Raw genomic sequence first — 20,797 nt, 5'->3', positions numbered from 1 at the left:
CGCTGATATTAAAAACTATGGTATCGAAGCCGATTTATGTCGACTTGGAACTTGTTCCCTTTCCGAGACTAGAGCTTACGGTGTCAATTTGTTGAGAAGCAACCTAGATCATGTTTAATACGCAAATGCGTTTCCTTTAGAAGAAAAAAAAATGCAAATGCTCGACAAGGTGGCGTGTTTTTTTTTTTTCTTTATGCATCGATCGGTAATTTCTTCCTTAGTTTTTTTTTTTAATCCTTCTGTTTGAATAAAATCTTTTGGATGCCACTCAGAGCAACTTATTAGAGATTCGCCGCGAATGGTGAGGGATGGCCTTCCAATGTCTCGATGAAGAATAAAATAGGTTGAAGGAGTCATGTGCATGACAATAACTTAGGCCATTGAGAATTTATTTTATTGTTGCGTGATCCACAAGTTGTTCTGCCACGTCTCAAGCCGTTCACATCTTCTGTGATCACGTATTGAATATTTCATGCTCTAATATATTATGTTGAAATTGACTATTATTTTGAAATTGTTTGATACTTTGTGGAAGACCTAGTTGTGACCCAATATTTTTTATGTTATATTACCACATGTAAGAAAAGCACCATGTTTATAAAATTGTAACTTAGACTGGATCAAGTTATAGACCATTATTTGGTGAGTGGGCAGCAATAAACCATCTCCTACAGTTTAATTTATACAGTCATGTTCGCTGCTTAGTATGCTTGCAGTATCATCCATCATCTCATCTTTTCTTCGGTCTTAGCTTACATCAGGTGAAAAAATAGAATGATTATAACTAATAATGTTGCACCTTCCATTTTAGTTTAATCATAAACAACTTGAATGTTTCTTTTTCATCGAAAGATTTCGCCCTCCAACTTCTTCACCCTAGATGGATTCGGTGTATATTCCCTTGTATTTTCTAAGTACACGAACAACCATATGCAAATAAAAGAAGCTCAAATCTTTTCTGATTTAAAAATTAACAAATTATTCAAATGCTGTTGTATTTTTTTTCAATTTATAATCTTCATATCAATTATTGACAGATTACTCAAATGCAACCATATGCTAAGGTAACATGCTGTCATATGGCCATCTAAGTCTGTGATCTAATACAATTAAAATGATGGACATGCAGGAATCAGGCAATAGCAAGGAGAAGATGTATGGCACCCAAAGCGCAAATCAGCCCAATGGAGATGATGAGACGAGGCAACTCTAACCTAGCCGATGATCTCGACAAAAATGGACATATGAAGATAACTCTTATAATTGTCCACCGGCACACTTTTTTATCTTAACCAATAACCTTAGAATTCACTCTATAAAAAGAGTTCGGGATCGCGGTCCTATTTATCTTAGTTTAATATTTGTTACCTCAAGCAGCCATTATACTAACTTGATCGTGAAGAGTAATAAAAAGATATTTCTTCTTCTTTTTCTCATTATCTTAGTTACAACTATATCTCCAGCTCTCATAGCAACCATTCTTCTTCTTTTTGCTCGCTAGGTCTAAGCCTTGATGGCCTCCGCATGTTAAGTAGTAAGCGGGTCATTGCCCTTCTTCTTCATCATTCACTTGTCCCACCAAATCAGGTCAACAATATGTCAATATGGTTGAGGGAGGGAGGGAGAGAGAGAGAGAGAGTGATCTTATTGAAAATTTCCTTCTCATTTTATTATAACTATGGAGAGGAAAACTAGCTTTCTTATTCGATCAGCATATGCACCTTATGGCGTATAACTTACTTAGTTGACTAGATATAAGATAACAAAGAAGGAAAAATCAACAACAACAACGACGACAGAAACAAAAAAAAAAGCTGCTTGTTTGTTTCTGTTGGGAACCACATTTAATGAGACCATGAATTCAAAACCATCAAACAACAAGGGAGTTTTTTCTCCCCTCTTTTTCATTCTGTGTAAAGCGGAGAGGAAGTCCTTGCTCAATACGCAAGACGTTTGCTGTCATTTGCACAAAAGAAGTCATGGCCCAGTTGAACGAACTGTGCAAACATGGCCACTCAATATCCACAAGTTGATCAACCAACAAAAAAGCCCAATAACAACCACGAGCTTCACGGTTAGAAGCACCAGTTAAAAAACAGATCGGATACGGATTGCATATTAGCATATCTATATTCATATTTATTTTATTTGATAAATATATAAATAGATACGGAGGTTAGTCGGATGAAAAAATTTATATCTATATTTGTTTTAAACGGATATGGATACAAATTGAATACCGAAAATATAGATATAAATATAGATATAAATCGGATAATTAAAATATTATGATCACAGAATCAAATATATTAATAAGTGGATGATAAAACAAGTTAACACAGCATATTAGTGTGGTCATTTATTTTTCTTAAAAAATTATTAATACTATATAAATTTTAAATAGGGTTACAAATGGAATCGGATATTCGGATATGGATCGGTTGGTTGTCTATCCATCTTTATATCCATTTTTCTTTGACGGATATGAATGTGGATATGCATATTAGTCGAATACTTGTTCAGCTCCTTGGACCAGGGCATCACTGCACAAGCACCATCCCTTCATGTAGCCCGCATGCAAATGCCCTAGAATCCAGAGGAAAACACAGCCATGTGTGCTGCTTGTGACTACATGTGCCAATTCCACTCAACCATGAGTTGTCTCTGACTCACATTATTGCATTGGGTTAGTTCCTATGTATGTAAATTGGTGCTTTGAAAGTTTGAATTCCTAGTACCAACAAAAAAAAAAGGTTTGAATTCCAACTTGCTCTCTATTGGGGACAAATGTGGAAATCTTGGAGAACTGTTGGCCCATCAAGACAAAAATCCATGACCGTCCGAGTGCTAGTGGGATAAAGCATGTTTGAAAATAGGATGTTTCCAATAGGAAAGAATACTGATCCATCGTCCATGTGATTAAAACAAAAAAAAAAGAGAGAGACTTCAGACAATTGTTGATTTTCTCCACTTCTCATCCTAATATACCCTGCAGGAACGAGGTGCATGGGATGGCAATACGAGAAGAGGGCACGATGCATGGGGCCTGCAGGAACCGACACGTCCGCTTGGCATGGTCCACCGCCACATGATGCACGTGTGTGCAGTATCATTTTTCCATAAACCCCATCTTACAACGCATCTTATTCAAAGATTTTATTTTTTTTGTACATCAGCCGCTCACATACACAACGAGTATAAGTACAGCCCAAAGCAAAGATCAATTTTTTCATGACCATCCCAACATGCTCTAGAGGTAAAAGAGAGCTGGCTATCAATAGGCAAAAATTGAGAATATTTTCAAGTTAGGAGTTGTTAAATTAGATACCTAGATATGCGCCATGAAAAAACTCGGATAGAATGTTGCGGGCTCGAGAAAGGAAACCCTGTTTGTTTTCTGAGTTCTCCAAGCTAAAGGCATGATGCCTTAATCTTGGATTTGATCCGACAAAGGGACAAGAGAGAGACCCACCAAACTGAATGATGGAAGGGGGGACAGCTTGTGAGGTGTCACACGGCCTGCAGCACAAGGTATTTGGATCCCAGCTGTGTTCTTATTGCTTATTCCCGTCCAGAGATCCAACCCATTCACAAGACCACGAGGCATATATCATTGGCTATTAATGGCTCATTTCACGGTTTCACCGTGCGCGATTCTGGGCCGACACATCATCCAGTTAAACTGATTTCACCATCTAAATGGGACTGCGGATGTACCTCGTTTTTACTGGAGAATATAAAAGAGGGGCAACAAAATGGATGAAGCAGACGAACACTAGTGGTCTTGTATTCGTTTTTACTGCGGTCGCAAGTGAACAATATGTTGGTTGGGAGATATGGTCCATGCCACCTCTAGAACTGGTCTTGTACTTGGATTCATTACTGCTGCCCACTGATTACTTGGTGATGCGAAGGATGGCAAAGAGTTCCATTGACAAATATGTGACCTTGCAGGGCATCCGATTTAGTGACATCGCACACCGACTCACGAGTAAAGTTAAAATAAAAATAAAATTTCTTACATGTATACCTGATAAATATTTAAATTTATATAAATATTTTTATAAATTATTTATATATATATATTTTAAAATTATATGTATATCCTCACAAATTTACTACTTGCAATATATCCTCTTTATAAATAATTTATTTTTGTATGTATATCCTTATATATTTTTTTTGTGTAGTAAATTGATGAGGTATATATATAATTATTTATAAGCATATACTTGCAAAAAAAAAAAAATTGCACTTGTAATATGAGGTAAATTTATTGTGAGATGATAAAGTGGATAATTTCTCAAATGATTAATCCCTCAAACAAGAACTATTCGTGTCATGAGAAATACAATTGTTAGGCCTCCGGAACCAAGAGCATAATGGTGTGAGTTTATTGCAGACCAGATATATGTTTTGATGCCAGAAAGAAGGGTATAGTTTAATGCATCATAAATACAATATCCGTTGACGCTTGCTCAACTTACGATGAGGCAACTGCAAATGTTATAAGTTAACCAGTACACATTGTACTTTCAAGAGACGGCGGGTAGCTAATTTGCACTATATTGCTGAAAGGGGCTCAAAACTACCATCATTTAAGTTCTTCATTCACTGCTTGCTGAGTTAGCAATGTGACCTCAGGATAGGAATATTTATGCCTGTTTTAAGCATCAGCAGTTATCTATCACCAGGAAACAAATGGGAGAATGAAGACAGATAGGGAATTTAGACTCGAAAATATTACAAATTAACTTTTCCTTTACTAAAGATAACTATGCATCTATTACAACATAACCCAATCGACATATCCATGCTGTGAATGATTAAAGAGGGGGAAAAAAAAACAATCACATCGAGAGAGAAACCATTCAATCCTAGGATGATGGAAGGAGGGATGACGTTGTGGATCGACGACGCAAGAGCAGTTGAAGAACATAACAAAAAGGACTTCAAAATAAAAAAGGAAAAAAAGATATAAAGGAACAACAGACAACGCTTCACGCCTGCTCCATGGACAGCGTTGCAGTGGAAGCAGGGGGAGGTTGAGAACGGAGAATGGAGGCTGGTGTAATTGGCTTTGTAGACATAAAAAATGCGTACACTTTCAAATATCCGGACTTTCCTTCTTTTTTTTTCTTGGCGAAGAGGGAGGCTTCAAGAGCAACTAGCACTGGGAATTCCTGCGGCATTGAAGGACCCCGGCGTCGGTAGTGATGGACGCGACCATGGAAGAGGACTTGGCACCAAGGCTGGAGGCCCTTGAATAGCTCGCAGAGGCTCCAGCTCCAGAGGGGGTGAAGTAGGCACCATTCAGTAGGAGATCCCCCTCCGACCTCCAGTTCCAGCTCTTCCACTCGCTAGTATCCGTGTCAACTCTCTTGGTCACCTATTCAGACAAAAACACACGGCACAGCTAGATGAATGCTGCTGACAGGAAGAATTCATTCATCGGGGAGGAGAGATTAATCTGATCGTTGGGGTTTACTCACCTCCTTGGCGGAGGGGTCGGCAGGGGCAAGGTATCTGTTCCCCTGGCTGTTGATGGTCGGATCCGCGCTGCCGCCGATGGCGTACATCTCCCAGTGGGTGTAGTCATTGTTCACCACATGGAAATAACCGTGCCGGCACCTGCATTTCGTTCATTCATCATTCACTCAAAACAGAGCATATCAAGCACGACGGACGCTGCTTTTGTCCTTGCTTCAGCTGAAAATTTCTAAGGAAATTACCTCGGCATTCTCTGGATGAGACCTTCGCCGAAATGGTTGAAGGCGATGGTGACCTGCATCGCCTTGTCCTTCACGTAGGAATCGCTGTGGCCCAACAGCATCACCTGCATCAATGGAGGAGCCACGGTAGGTGTTTTATATATTAGGTACTGGGCCGGGGAGATCCATCCAGAGATCCCGCTACTCGAGATTCTAATTGTTACCTCGTTGTGGTGGGTGAAGTAGTTGTTGGTGATGGTAATGGCGGTGGAGCCCATGATGGCGTCGATGAGGCCGTCGGCGCAGTTGGAGAGGGAGCAGTGGTCGACCCAGATGTGGCTGGAGCCGAAGATGGAGACGCCGTCGCCGTCGGCCATGGTGCGCCAGCCGTAGTGGGAGGGGGAGCTGCGGACCATGGCGTTCCCCGTGGGCTTGCAGTCGTGGATGTGGAGGCCATGGATGATGATGTTGGTGACGAACTGGATGGTGATGCAGGCGCCGTTGGCGATGTGGACGTTGGCGCCGCGGCCGTCGATGGTCTTGAAGCTGTTCATGATGAGCTCCTCCTTGAGGGTGATGACCATGTCGCGCTTGAACACGATCCAGAGAGGCTGGTCCTGGATCACCGCGTACCGGAGGGTCCCCGGCCGGGGGTTCACGGGGTCGTCGTCCCCGGGGTCGGTCACCACGTAGTACCGCCCGTCCCGGCCCCCGATGGCGTTGCGTCCGAACCCAATGCCGCAGTCGGCCAGCCGCTTGCGGTTGCGGTGCCACTCCGGGTCGCACCGCCAGCAGTCATCGATGGAGTTCCCGGTCCCGCATGACAGGTACCCCAGCGCCCGCCGCGCCGTGTGGTTGTTTATGGTCCTGATCTCCACCGATCATCATCATCAGTCGTCCAAAATTATTAATTCGATCAAACATGTTTTCTGACAAATTAATCCCAACTCCCAAGCAAGCGTATAATTAAAAGCATAAATAAATGTCATATTTGATCATTTAAGAATATCCTATAGGTACGCTAATAATACCTCATAATTGCTAAATTAAGTTAATAATTCCCACGAATTGATCTCGTAGGATTCGACTACACGCAGGGCTTTTGGGGGGGGGGGGGGGGGGGGAGGGGAGCGGAGAGTCCACGTGGGACCCACGTTGATGAACGGTCCCCGTACCACGTGACGAGTTAATGACAAGAGGGAAAGTACATTCCGGAGGGGTGGCGATGGCGCTGCTGTAGCTACCACTGGACAGCGAACGTGCAATAGTACTGCCACTACGGGAAAAGCCATACGCGACATTAATTACCAGGATAACCAACCTAATAAATTGAAACAGGCCAAGAAGGTCAAAGAAATCCGTGAATAGAAATCTACGGCCCGGACCGCCATTCCAATTTCATCGTAAAATGATCAAGCCCAACCTTCACTCATTAATACCCGTCTAACAGCCACGTGAGGGGCATAAGGAAGCCATAATATTTATCCTAAACGGTAAATCTAATACAAGGATAGAGAACGAAGACAGAACGAATGAAAGCTATTATTGAACTTCATGAATAATAGAGACTTACATGTGCACTTCGGATGCGACCAATTCCGGATCGTCGACCGCGCCCACGACCACGTCCCGCCCGGCCCTGGTTTAAAAAAAAAAAGAAAAGAAATAAGCGCACCATTATTAGCACGACATTACCAAAATGCCACTGGCCATAACTAAAATGTTTTCTTTTTCCTTCTCGTGAAACGAGATATCGCCACGCTGCAGGAGGAAGTACGCCGCTCGAGGAGGTCGGTTGCCTCCATTACTCCGCAGAGAAATAAAATTCAAAAAGAAAGGAAGGAAAATAAGACGAGAGAGAGAGAGAGAGAGGGGGATTTGACCGAGGTCGGTGTGGGGGGGCGAAATGACGGAGATGCCCTCCAACTAACTCAGCAGCAACGGTGGTAGTGGGAGGTGATGCGATGCGATTTGATATAGTTTCACCTTTTTAGAATTTCGCCTTTTTGTGTAAAAATTTATAAATCTCGTTCTTTCTTATCGAAGAAAGCGAAGGGAGTTGGGGGCGAGGAACTAACAAAACGAACGTAACTGGTTAAACGGTGGAGATCTCAGGAAGCAGAGCCGGACGGTCGGGATTCGCTTAAGGTTCTGCGGAGCCGTCGAATCCTCAGCCGTCCGGGGTCGGACGAAGCTAGATCCGACGGCCCAGATCCCAGATAAAAGATCACCGACGGCCCAGATCTACTCCCAATAAAAGAGAAAAATTGATAAAAAAAAGCAGAGAAAACCAGAGACTACGGACCTCTCAGTAATGGAGGAAGTTTCGTTGGTCGGCGCAGCCCTCAAACTCCTCCTCGCCCTCGCCGCCTCTCCGCCCCTGAAAGAAACGAGAAACCAAAGACGTCTAAGAGCTCGTAGTCCTAGCTCGAATTCTTTGCCTAAGGTCTGGGTTTGCACAAGAATTCTTCTGTTCCAACCGCATTGCCTCGATACCAACCCAAAACCCCAGGAAAATATTAAAAAAAACCCAAACACGGGATGGAGACCCAGATATCTTTCAAGAAACCTCTGCGATCCGGGACAGGCAACAGAAAGAGGCATCGGGAATCCACATTGGTGCGCTAAAGAAGAAGAGGAGCGGAATGTACCTCGAGACGGAGACCTTCTCGCCGCCGATCCACCCGAGGCCGCCGGCGAGGAGCACCAGGAGCCCGAAAGCCAGCAGCGGGAGCCACCTCAGAGTCACCATCGTCATTGCCGCAGCCTCGCCTCTCTCTTTCCTTTTCTCTTACTTCGCTCTCAGATCTATATCTCTCTTTATCCCCTCTATTCCAGGAGAGGATAAAAAGGAAAAGAATGGAAGGAGAGCGGAGAAAAGCGAAGCTGTGTTGCGAGGGAATGCCCGAAGAAACTCCAAGCGAAGCGCCGTTTTATAGAACGTTCCACTCCCCCGTCCCCCCTTCTTCTCGGCCCCACCACCCCCAAACTTAACCCCGGTTAATATTTTAATCCCGTCCGTTAACAACTTAACGGGAACCCAACCCACCACCCCCTAACTTTTCCCTAGCCGCCGCTAATGGATCCGGTCACCGACGCCGGCCCAGGGCACGCACGTGCCAGCCGTGTCGGCTACTCACGTGCGAGGCCCTCGCGACTCTTACCGAAATGCCGTTATGTTCTCAACTTACTTTTAACGCTTTAACTGTGCCTCGGGTGAGATGGTGGGGGCGGCCCCGGGGAAGCCACGTAGGATAAAGGGACCATGTGGGTCCCGGACCTGGGTTTGTGGGTGGCGTATAGGGGGGAAAATATGGGTGATGATGAGGTGGGTATGAGCTTTTACAGGGCAGGATCATGGAGCCATGCAACGCCCCAACCGCCTTCCATCATCAGACGGTCTCACGCGTGTCGCGAACGCCAATGCATGGGTTAATTACGGCCCTGCCATTGGATGATGGGGTCTCCTGGTTAAGCTTTTTAGTTTTAGATTTGATCTGGTGGACCGGCGGATCACAGGACCATTTGTTGGGGCTGGACCCATGATCGTGACATTCTCCGGACTTAACCATGGAAGCAGCTGGTGGAAGGCATAATGGAGCGGAAGTTTTGCGTGGGATTGGTGTACCCTTTCTCCTTTGTGGGGATTTTTATGGAGCAGATTAAAATGGAGCAGATTTTTAGTATTGATTGATGATACTTGGAGTGGTCACTTGATCACTAAGCATATTCTCAAATCATAATTGTCCTCAATTTCACTTCTTTTGGTTATTGTAGTACTTCTATCTTGGAGGTACCCAAACAGTTCTACTTGAAAAGTAGATTGGCATTTACCTTTTGTGGGACGTACTCTATCGAATTACATTCTTATGTTTTGACAATCGGACGTAAGTTTCTTCAAGTGAAGCTGCATGCATAAGATTCTCTTCAGACCAGATTCAACAGACAAGTCCTTAATAGGGTTTAATCGAGGATGATCCTAATTGGAACTTGTTTTAGATCTGGGATTTGATTCAAAATTCAAATAGGACGCTCGGCTTCTTCAATTGGTGAGTTCATACTGAGAAAAATTTGGAATGATTGAGTTGCTCTTGGTTTAACCGGCGCTGCTAAAGCTATTCTTCATTATAGAGCATCACAGGTATGGTTAGAAGGTGACTCATTGCTAACGAATATCCTCCATTGAAAGACTACTATAATCAATTTTTAGGTCTCCCATTTATACCGAAAAGCTAATCAGGCTGCTAACTGGATTGCAGTTCCCACACTTGGTGTCATAAAGTTTTTTATCAAGATCAATTCTCTATTCCACTTGTCTTGAGCCAATTTTTAATTGCAAATGTTATAGCTGTACAGTATGGAAGACACTAGCTTTTTCTTATTTGGGCCGAAGAAAAAAAAAACAGCTCTACAATATTTAGCTCAGATCTCCATGTTTATGAAGAGGTTATTGTTTTGTTTGTTACTCGTGAAAGGCTAATTAGCAATCTATTTGATGAACAAGATGCTAACTCAGGTTAATTCAAGGTCACTAAAGACACGCTTCGCAGAACTTTCTCTAGCTATTCGTTACAACAGCGTTATTCTGGCCAAGATCGCCCCCATTTAGATTCTTTTCTTCATGCTTCATGCACAAGTTTTACAACGTTCCAAACAATCCTGATCTCCTTTTCTTCTCCACGTCGATTAGTAATTTCCTTAATAACTTTACACATGCATCCATGAGTGCGTCACCGTTTCTGTACGCTATTGGTCGCATGTGCACGTAACGTCGACCCCTTATGTAGAGAAAATATATCAAACAAATACCATAGTTTATTACTTCGAGTACTGGCCTTCTTGCGTTATTTTAATCCATAGATCGTTTTCTTTATAGCTGTGATCTTGGGCAGCCAAAACTACTGCCTTGAAGAACAAACGCCCACCATCTCGTACCAATCTAATCCTATTATAATGTCCTTCTTCATCTGATGCCTTTGTTCCCTTCTTATCCAGAGCATAACCATAACCACCCTTTTTTAATAAGACAAAGCATAATCCCACTCCGCTACAAACGCAGGTATTTCCCTTGCATTTTTCCTGCCATTTGGCCTCTCTACCCTTGCAAAATTTTATTCTTAACTGAACTTTTCCAGGGAATAAAAAACAAATCAAAGAAAAGGACTGGTGGAAAGAAGGTGCATATTATGTTCTACAATTATTCCAACCACCATGGCTCTCGTCACTTAGCTAATATCTTCGATCCAACAAACCAATAATTTCAAGTGCTGTGCTGTTCTTCCAACAATTGCTTAATCAGAATTATCAGACCATCATTGTGGTTGTTGTGAGTCGTGAACCGTTGCATTTCCAAAGTCTTTTTAACTAATGCACTGGCTTTGCTCCTACCCGGGGTCGATGTGGCACTGTGACTCCTGTCCTTGAAGCTTTTGTTCTAAGTTTCTTATATAATTTTCCTCGCAATCCATTGTTCTTGCTGTCGTAGACTCAAAAGTCTAAAGTGAAATCTTGGATAGCTCCGACCAACTCTCGCCGCGAGTGGCGGAAGTGCCGATAGAAATTAGAAGCCGTCGAGTTAAACAATTAAACAAGACCCAGCTTTTGGATAGGTCGAAAGAGTGGAGCCCACTGTAGTTATAGGTCACCGACGCGAGGGAGTGGGTGTGGGCCCCATGGACCGTCACATGGCTCGCAGCGCCAATTTAAAGCGCGATTGACGCGAGCCCACTGTATTTCTTTCTTATTTTCGAGTCTCATCCTTTTGTCAACGTCAGGGGTTTTGACGGTCAACGTGACGACCGTCTCTTTCTTCCGTCTTGACACGCCACGTGGTACGGACGCCCTTTTTGGTGCGACCACCACCAAACATTGAGCGACGCTGCACCAGCCCACTTTTAATCCAATAGCCTCCCGTTGGGTATGGAGAGAAGTTAGGGTGCATGTGGTTCGGTTGGTGCCGGACTCAATTGGTGCCCCGGCCTAACTTAGACCTAATCCATCTTTAAAAGATATCGCGGTGGTGTAACATGAAAGTTTCATATCGAGACATTGCTCGTCTATTGTTCTTTAGCTATCCAAGTGGAAAAATCATTGCCTGCACCGCCACGTTGGTGTATACCACCAATCGCCCCGTGTATTGCGATGGGCCAATCATTAATACGAGCGCACGGTGAATGAAATCCATGGTCCCACATCTCAATGATTGGTAGCATGTTGTCGCTACATACCGTGAGTCTCACTGTTTGGACTTGGAATTCATTCGTGCATATGAATCTCGCAAAGTTGGATGATAATTTGGATGGTATGAAACGGATTCGAACCAAGTTGATAAGGATGAATCCAAAAGTTCATGAATTAACTTGGATCTGTCAAATTATAGGATGCAATTAGATCTCAATTTTAGATCCAAAACCAAACTGGTTCTGGGTTAGGTGAAGTTTGACTTGTACGTGCCTTGACCCACTTGATACAACAGACACAAACTCGTACGTAGGAGATGGAGTGACACCAGGGCGGAATAGGGACTGCTCGAGATACTGTTATAATTCGACGGTGACAGAATCTGACAGGGTCCAAAACAAAGCATCGTCTTGGGCTCATGGCTTGTGTGCTTGTTTGTGTATATATATATATATATCGTGTGGTAAGTGGGGGATGTGAACCTCTTCTTTACTCCTTTGGCTTCTCAGTCATCCTATCTCCATGCAAATCACAAGCACCAAAAACGGCCATGCACCCACCTAGGCCAACTCATTCATGATATCTTACATAGGTTGGTTTCTATATAAAATAGCTTTGCTTTAATATATTTTTAAGAAAATTTATTTATTATTATTATTATTTTGGTAAAACAAAGAAACTTACATAGTCAGAGCATATATACGACCAAAGAAATCTGAAAACAAAACATGACAGGGAAGCATGGAGATAGAAGTAGAAGAGCTCCAAATCAAATAGTCCAAATGGTTGCACTCGATTGAAGTAACCCTCCACCTAACTTGGCTATCAAGGGGTCTTCGTTTGTGTGGGCCGACTAGTTTGAGTACTGATTTAGGTTAATTCCAGATGCTGCAATTGCCATCATGATTGGTCTTTAGGAACTTTTTGGATGATTTACTAGTATCCTAATCCCTTTTCTATTGGTTTGAGATCAAGCTTGCTTGGTGCCACAATGTACGTGCTTATTAGAAACAAATCCCATCAGCTTGGAGTATTTGTCATGCTACATGGCTTGGTTTTGGAAATTGAATTAAATTGGTTCTTTTTGGGGCATCTAACAATGACATCTGAGGGAAGTCCGAACCATATCTTATTGAGATGATGCATCGAGCCGCATATAAAAGTCAATATGCACATCTTTGAGATGTTGATGGATGTAACACAGTGGTATCACTAGCTAGAAATGTTTTTTTTTGTTTTCCCTTGTGATCATGACAAAGAATTCCACAATAAATTACAGAGAATTCCTGATAAACTAGGCGCATAAAATTTCTACAAATAGATTTAAAACAATGGAATTTTTATTTTTAAAAATATTCCATCTTTCGCAAGCTATTGAGCTGGATAATTTGCTTACAGCACTTCAACAATTGCAAATCACCTCAAGAACTAAACCTATGCAGTCTGAATGCTTGCTATTACGTTTTAGGTCCAGTTAAAATCATGTACCAAAAAACCAATGTTATGTGCATGGTGTGCTTCTTACATCTGCTATATCTAATACTATTTTTTGAGAGCCACCAGCAACACATCATCCATGACCACTTTAAAATTTGGACCTGGAATTTCTGGTAGTCAAGGAGAATATTAGAATGCAAAGTCTCGATGACAGGAATTATGGACTTTATTTTATCTTATTTTTTTGATCTCCACCTTCCATGTCCATGGATGCGTTTGGAAAGGACTCCTAGAATGGCAACTTATGCATATATTCCTTTAATAACTAGACCATTCATTTTATGTTCAAGTAATCAAGTAAGAGTTGGAAGTATGATTCACTAAGTGGGGCATATATTTATTTAATTTGCTGCAGTGATTTTGATTTTTAGTGCATCACTGTTCATTGAATATTTTCTTCTTGGATAAACTATAAGCATTGCATGTGCAAATTCCAGTTATGTGTATGAAACTCTTGAGAGATGTCTTACCCTTGACTCCTATCATGTCCTAAACCCACTATTTGGATTGGTATATGATGCGGCCGCACATTTCATAGAGTTTAGACCTTATGAAATATCTAAGGTCTGCGGATAAAATAAAATTCATCATGTTTCAAAATAAAGCAAATAGCTGTGATATTATTAAATAGCAAAAATAGTCTAAGTACAATTTTTAAACACCAAGTGGTATCAAAGATATATTAACTTTCGCCTCTCACTAGTAAACCACAAATCTCAAACGAGTGCTGAGCATCCTACAGCTCTAAAAAAAATGTCAAAAAAATAATATAAGCTAAAAACTCAGTAAGAATCTCTATATATATGCACCAGCATAAATAATTAAATGTAGATAATATAGTTGGAATAACATTAATGAAGAGCACATTTATCATGATATGTACATTCCAAATTAATCAATATTTAAATTTTACATCTACTACTCACTTGATATATTAGTCACACACCATCACAATATCAATTTTCTTCAACAGTGATTTCAAATAAACAACTTACTGATATCAAATTAGCAAGGTCAGGTTCAAGCACATCCTAGAGTACTTTACACAGTGAGTATTTTTAATTATTTTTTCAGCCTTGGACTATACATAGTCATGCTCCAACCTATAACCAGCAATTTGTAGTACCATGTTTCTACCTGTAGCGAGATTATCTATAATGTCACGTTTCTATCAAATTCCTGCCTATGATAAGGTTATTCATAGTGTCATATTTTTGCTCATGACGAGGCTATTAATAGTGTCACGTTCTGCCTGTGACAAAGCTATCCATATCTTTGTTTGTCCAACAACCTCTTTTTTATAACCACTAGATTATGCAGGATTCGATTTTTTTTAATCAATTACACACATTATGCTTGTCAACTAAAGTACAAATTATATCACAATCCATGCAATTAGAGCAATATCTTCATCATAGTACATGCAATTTCAAACATGATCTATATATGGTACATTCATGCATATCAAAATTTTTACAACTATACAAGTGAACATGAAAGAGGTAAGTGAGATATTTTGATTCATATTCCTTTCGTATACAAAAGATCTAATGTAAAAGAACTGAACTAATAAAGTCAGTTCCTTTGAAGCCCAATGTCATTAGATCTTGACAAGAGTCAACAGACACAAATAGCTTGCTCGCTTGCATTGATTTAGATAAGACTTCTTGTAATGGCCTCCTTGATCTGATATAAATGCTCAAGATCTCCAGGCACATAAATAATATAGAACTAAACATACATGCATACAAATCTTCACACATTTCTTCCCGTTTAAACTTTGATGAACTTTCTATACTAACGGTCCAATTGCCATTACAAATCCAATCAAGTTCAATCAGGAATACTACAATCAACCCAAAGTTAACCCTGCATGGGCCTATATTATAGTACCTCCTAGTCTGCGAGTCGGATCCATTTTGATATTATTTAATGATTTAAGATCTTGCCTCATATAAATACCTAAGATCTTGTCGATGTATAACTGATGTGGAATTAAATGAACGTCCGGATGTATCCTCCTCATATTTATCCATTTATCATTCTACCAATCTTCTAGAGTTGCCTCCTATGTCAAATTAATAATATAATTGACTTGTCAGATATAGTGCAACATCAATCAGATAAATACGTCTGATCGGTCATGACCATGAATCCCTGAAAAAGGCTACAAAAAACTTCTGAACTTTGACCATGCATAAAACGCGACCAACCTCGCTATCAGAGACCCGGAAAGTTAGGGCGCTTGCTTTTGGAATAGAGAAGGTGGCCGTAGTCCTGCCTTCCCTCTAGGGAGTTGATGATGAGTCGCTTGCCCTTGCTTTCAGTGAAAAGCACTCATAAGGAAGACCACTTATTAAGTTGGTTGGGTCTGGCAGGACTCATCACCTTTTAACCCCTACTAGTTTCGGGTTGAGGACCTAAACCCATAGGTTTTGTTATTTGATCATAGAGTTGTGGCACAGGGCATGCATGCATGAGTGGCTGTACGTAGATGCACAAGCCCCTCTATTTGCCTAACTTTGAAATTTGTAGCAAGTGTTTGAGCTGTCACCCAAAACTTGAGCAAGTATTGCAGTAATCATGTACTAACTTGGTAGCATGCTGTTGTACTGCACATCTTTCTCAGGTACATTAAAAAAAAAAAAAAACTTAACTGATAGTTGTCATAACTCAGGCACTATATAAGTGCTCAAAATCTATCCAATACATAGTTGATGTAGGTCTAACCACAGTCTGCATGGATTCTCCTGTACTTCCCTCTTTAAGCTCTAGTATTCTCATCAGACTACCGATCCAAATCCATTCAAATTTAATCATAAGCTCTACGATTGGTTCGTGGTTAGCCCTCATAAACTCGTGCTGTAGTATCTTCTAGTCCAGATAAGCTATGAGCCAAATCCACTCTGATACTAATTGTCACACCTAAAGATCTCACCTAAAAAGACTAGTCCGAAAATATTATTTGGATTCTTTGGCCTTGTACAGGTATGCAAGATCTACCCAGTGCATAGCTGATAATAATTAAATAAAAATTTTTGTATACAAATTTTTTGTTCCAACAATAATTAGGTTCAATCTTTTTCAGGTTCCAAAAGCCAGTGATCTACAACGAAACAGCCCATGCGCTTAGGCCGGAGCAAGTTTGGTTTTGGAAAGCTGGCGAACCGAACAAACTGAATCTGGCACATGGGACATTTCCTCTTCCAATGCCACGAATGCTACATTAGGCATGCCTCTTAATTGCCTCCCCGGATATCCTATTCACAAACACTGTAGATCCCAAACTATCCTATCCCATTGTCTGTCATCCCCATCCCCTTGAAGTTGGCTTTGTCACTCCACATCCCCTTGGCATGTGATGTCGCCCACCCAACTTTCTTAATTATGAGACAGAGTGATGGGCGCATTCGTGAAGAAATAGAAGAGCACAAAGATAGGATTCGGAGTTGCAAAGCAAAAAGAGTGCAAGTTCCAAACTTGAGCCACACAAAAGCTACTGATGATGGTACGAGATTTGCTTGTTGGAGAATCTCGGAACTTTCCCCAAGCAAAAGGCTCTTCTATTGCTTGGGAAATGGCACTGTGGAAGTGGATTCGGGAGGATCGCAGCTGGGGGTAGTAAACCAAAAGGATGTAGGAAGATAACTAAGAGACAGCAGGAGAACCGAGAACCAGCAATATCTATGGTTTCCTATGCCTTTCCCTTATAAATCTTTGGCTTACATTTCTTGTATAGGTCCTGTGGCCATAACCCAAGGTGGCAGCTAAGAGTTTCTGAGACCAGCTCACAATCTTCACAACTTCTAATGGCGTGATGATCATTTCCGTGATCTGGCACATGAAAGGTGATGAGGCTAAGGGAAGGGAAGGTTCCTCTCAAGAGATAGGGGCACATGTGTTTGTCCGCCATGGAGGAAATGTGGTTGCTACTGACTGTGCCTTCCTCATCTCCAGCTATTTGGCCCAAAATAAAGTGTTGCTTCTTATTGGAACTTCTCAAGCCAGTGGATAATTTATGCATGCATCTTTTTTGCTTCTTATATTCTTCATGATGGGTTTGTATGTGTAAGGAAATAATGCACTTCTAGAATCAATGGCAGCTCGAGTTCATGGTAGAGTTTCATTGTCTGAAAAAAAATTAATCGACCCCAAGCTTGTGAATTCGATAAAAACCTTCCTATGTAATGCAGTTGCAAGAATTTTTTACAGCTATGGTTGTAGATCACTATCTGCACTTTTTTCTAGTATTCTCCCCACATCTATCACCAAAAGCTATTCTTGTGCTCCAAAGGCAAGATTATAGGAAAGACAAGCACCAGCATCACTTTGGTACTTATTTTACTCGCAGGCATGCTCTTTTTCCTAAAGCTTCTAAAAAGGATATCCATCAACCAAAGGCCTATCCATCAACAAGACTAAATTATATCAGCATAGGTGCAATCTTGCACCCTCGCATGTGTTGGCCATAAGTCATTCACAGGCAGAATCATGGCATGTCAGCACAAGCCAGCCATGCAACATACCCCCCTACAAACACCTAATGAGCTTTTGTAATAGTTCTACATCTGAGGAACAAGCATTGGATGTATGAAATAAAAATTTACAGGTTGCATCCTATATTGTTGCATTCCTATCAATTTCTTTCAGAACCCACCTATGATTATTTGATCAACCCCAGGAGCAGCAGCATCTGGCCTTCTTAAGTTATTTTAAATCATGTGGCACTATTATTTATTTATGAACATGTGAGTTAACTGTAGACCGAGGCAATAATGCGAGGAATACGAATTCATATTTAACTACATCTTTATATTTTGTTATGTGGAAAAGCAAATATAGCCATGCTGCATGCGACCGGATCATCTAGGGTTGGACGATTCATTAGTGAATCATTTAGTCGTGGACGATGTGCAGCACATGACCGCTTTGAATTGCCTTTCTCCACCTAGCTACAAACATGTTACCCACTCATTTGATTTCAGACCTAAAGTCAAATTATACCATCTTTCTGGGTCATGCTTCATCATAAGCCTTAATTCAACTAAATGTAGCTGCAACTCATGCCGAAAACATCGGCCTATTACATCAAAATCAATAGTCGAACCTCCTCTAAGCAAATGATCGCTTGACTCATGCTTCGATCTGTCATTGGTTAGCATTGCATAATTCTATAATATGCCATTAACAAGACGATATCTTTCGCTCATATCATCCATCTTTCCTAATTGCCACCAATATCACCTCGACCTTCCGAAATATCACCATGTAATGCCAATCAAATGCCAAAAATCTTCTCTCCCATCCATCGATCTGTTGTTGGCTTCATCCGGATTCACACCTGTTTCACCAGGGTCTCGACGTCCACATGGACCCATCATGTGCTTACAAAATATACGAGCCATGTGCATTGGAGGGTAGCCTAACATGGGCATGTCCCCTCAGTGGGCTCTCTTTGCTTAAAAGGCATTAGATATCTTAGCTAATTAATCTACATATATTATGTGCTCAGTATCCTCCTCCTTCTCCTTAATGCATTTAACTTCAGTAGAAACTAATGGAGGAGTGTTCCCAAGAGGATATTGTTGAGGGCCATAGTTTAGTTTTCCCTCAGCCTTATCTAGCTATGTTTCATATTTACATTTAAATTTAAAATCCATAGAGTCTGTCATGATATGCAGCATCTAAGCCACCTAAAATTGAGTAAAGTTTATAAAATTTATGCATTTCAAAGTCCAGAAGAATATGAATTGGCTTGGATCTTTAATGTGATTGGGGCTCCATACAATTATTAGACCCTAGCTTGGTTCTACAACCCCATTGGAAAATGATGTCGATGCACGACAAACCACTAGATAAGATTAACGATGAGTGGTCTTTTCTTTTCTTTTCTTTTCTTTTCTTTTTGATTATTGAGTTCTGATTTTTCTCACCTTTACCCCAAATGAAACAAGAATAAATTTTTCGATTTTTTTTTAAAAAAAATTGCTATTAGAGACCGAAAATTAAAATTAGCAAAATTTTTGGACTGAAAATAGTAGTTTCGGTCAATAGAAACTTCCTGTTATGTTAGGATCATCGAAAAAATAAAAAATTAATTTTTTAAAAAAGAAAATTAATCTCTATAATAAAATATATCCCTCATCAATTGAGTATGCCATCTGGAAACCCAGTTGCAAGCATCCAATAATTTGGGATCTGAGTTCAAAGCAGATTGACTTGAAGTAATTGGGCCAGCTTGAGGCAAATGAGCTGTCCTCCAACCATTCCGCTTCTTATGAACCCTGTCAATCAGCTTCTTATTACAAGATTCAATTACTCCAAGGTAAGTAAAAGGCCTGGCAGTAATCACAAGCCGGAGAAATAATATGAAATCCTGGACGGTGCAGTATGCTTCCATTTTTATGTTTCAATGATTAGTGATGTGGTGTATATTTATGGATCAGATCTCGGCATTGGCCACCGTCATCCGAACCTTAATAAAGTCTGAAGTCAACTTAACCTTGATATTGGCCGAAATGCCACCTATCTCCCATTCAAAGCTATTTAAAAGCGGTTAATGCTCATCAAGGGCATGACCACTATCTCAAGAGCCGTTACTTCCAACGGGTTCGGCCATTATTGCATGATCAGTATGGTTATCATCACGTGCGGAACGTGGAATCTGTTACCAAGCAATTAATGCATGTTGCATTAATTTCGGTAACGAAAACCCATCCCACTCTATATAAAAAGGATAGAGACCTTTGAGTCCAAGTATGCTCTCCACCGTAAGAAAATCAGACTTGACTTGTGCTTTTTATTGTATATACCAACGCTTATAAGTAATTGGCCACGCCAATAAATATCGGCACTTAGCATCGTTAATTGTCGATGTTTATTTTAAAAGTATTTGCACTTAGCGTCGCTAATATATATTATAATGATGCTTTAAAGTATCGTAAGAATTCTTTTAATTTTTTTAAAACTTTGTAAACATATATACATATATATATATATACACACACACCAAACACATACACAACAAAAGTTATAAGCCTGCGCATATCACAATTAAACAGATTATTCGAAATATTCATATTATCAAATATGATTACATTTACATTGTCGATTTACATTATCAATTTATATTTACAATTTGCTTCAAAAAATATAAAAATTATATACATATAAAACTCCTAAATAAATAGTTTAAGAGTTATTAGAAATCGATGCCATCATCATCATCATCATCATCTCTACAAGTAGAGAAAGAATCAGAAATTTACAACAAAAAGATAGAAATTTTAGAAGTTAAGAATACAAAAATTATTATACTAATACAAAAATACATGATAATTATATAAAATATTCCAATAGATTTAGTTATTTACTTGAGAAGGGACAAACCTATATAACATAGATGCAAT

At 40.5% G+C, this 20,797-nt stretch overlaps 1 protein-coding gene across 2 annotated transcripts; it reads right to left on the bottom strand.

The window, feature by feature from the left end:
* Positions 1 to 4,741: 4,741 nt before the first annotated feature.
* Positions 4,742 to 8,619, bottom strand: LOC103717735 (putative pectate lyase 1). 2 transcript variants are annotated; one of them, XM_008806227.5, is made up of 7 exons: positions 8,363 to 8,619; positions 8,017 to 8,091; positions 7,285 to 7,350; positions 5,936 to 6,578; positions 5,733 to 5,836; positions 5,493 to 5,631; positions 4,742 to 5,389 (listed from the first exon to the last, which is right to left on the bottom strand). In XM_008806227.5, the coding sequence occupies exons 1-7, from the start codon at positions 8,467 to 8,469 to the stop codon at positions 5,168 to 5,170; spliced, it is 1,356 nt and encodes a 451-aa protein (XP_008804449.4). In that variant the 5' UTR covers positions 8,470 to 8,619; the 3' UTR covers positions 4,742 to 5,167. The 2 variants fall into 2 exon arrangements, with proteins under 2 accessions (XP_008804449.4, XP_008804450.4); XM_008806228.5 differs by lacking the exon at positions 8,017 to 8,091.
* Between the last annotated feature and the right edge of the window lie 12,178 nt (positions 8,620 to 20,797).

Source organism: Phoenix dactylifera, chromosome 3 (genome assembly GCF_051530095.1).
Source record: "Phoenix dactylifera cultivar Ajwa chromosome 3, Ajwa_hap1_PhDact_Kaust_v1.1, whole genome shotgun sequence".
Classification (NCBI taxonomy): domain Eukaryota; kingdom Viridiplantae; phylum Streptophyta; class Magnoliopsida; order Arecales; family Arecaceae; genus Phoenix; species Phoenix dactylifera.
The sequence above is the reverse complement of the archived record's forward strand: the minus strand, read 5'-3'. Positions and strand labels throughout refer to the sequence as shown.

What these genes read in the sequence shown, in the direction of transcription:
- LOC103717735 (XM_008806227.5), bottom strand. Translation starts at nt 8,469, where the DNA reads ATGACGATGGTGACTCTGAGGTGGCTCCCGCTGCTGGCTTTCGGGCTC. An exon ending in ACTTCCTCCATTACTGAGAG is followed by an intron (nt 7,351 to 8,016) that starts GTCCGTAGTCTC and finishes TTTTTAAACCAG; the next exon opens with GGCCGGGCGGGACGTGGTCG. An exon ending in CCGACCCCTCCGCCAAGGAG is followed by an intron (nt 5,390 to 5,492) that starts GTGAGTAAACCC and finishes TTGTCTGAATAG; the next exon opens with GTGACCAAGAGAGTTGACAC.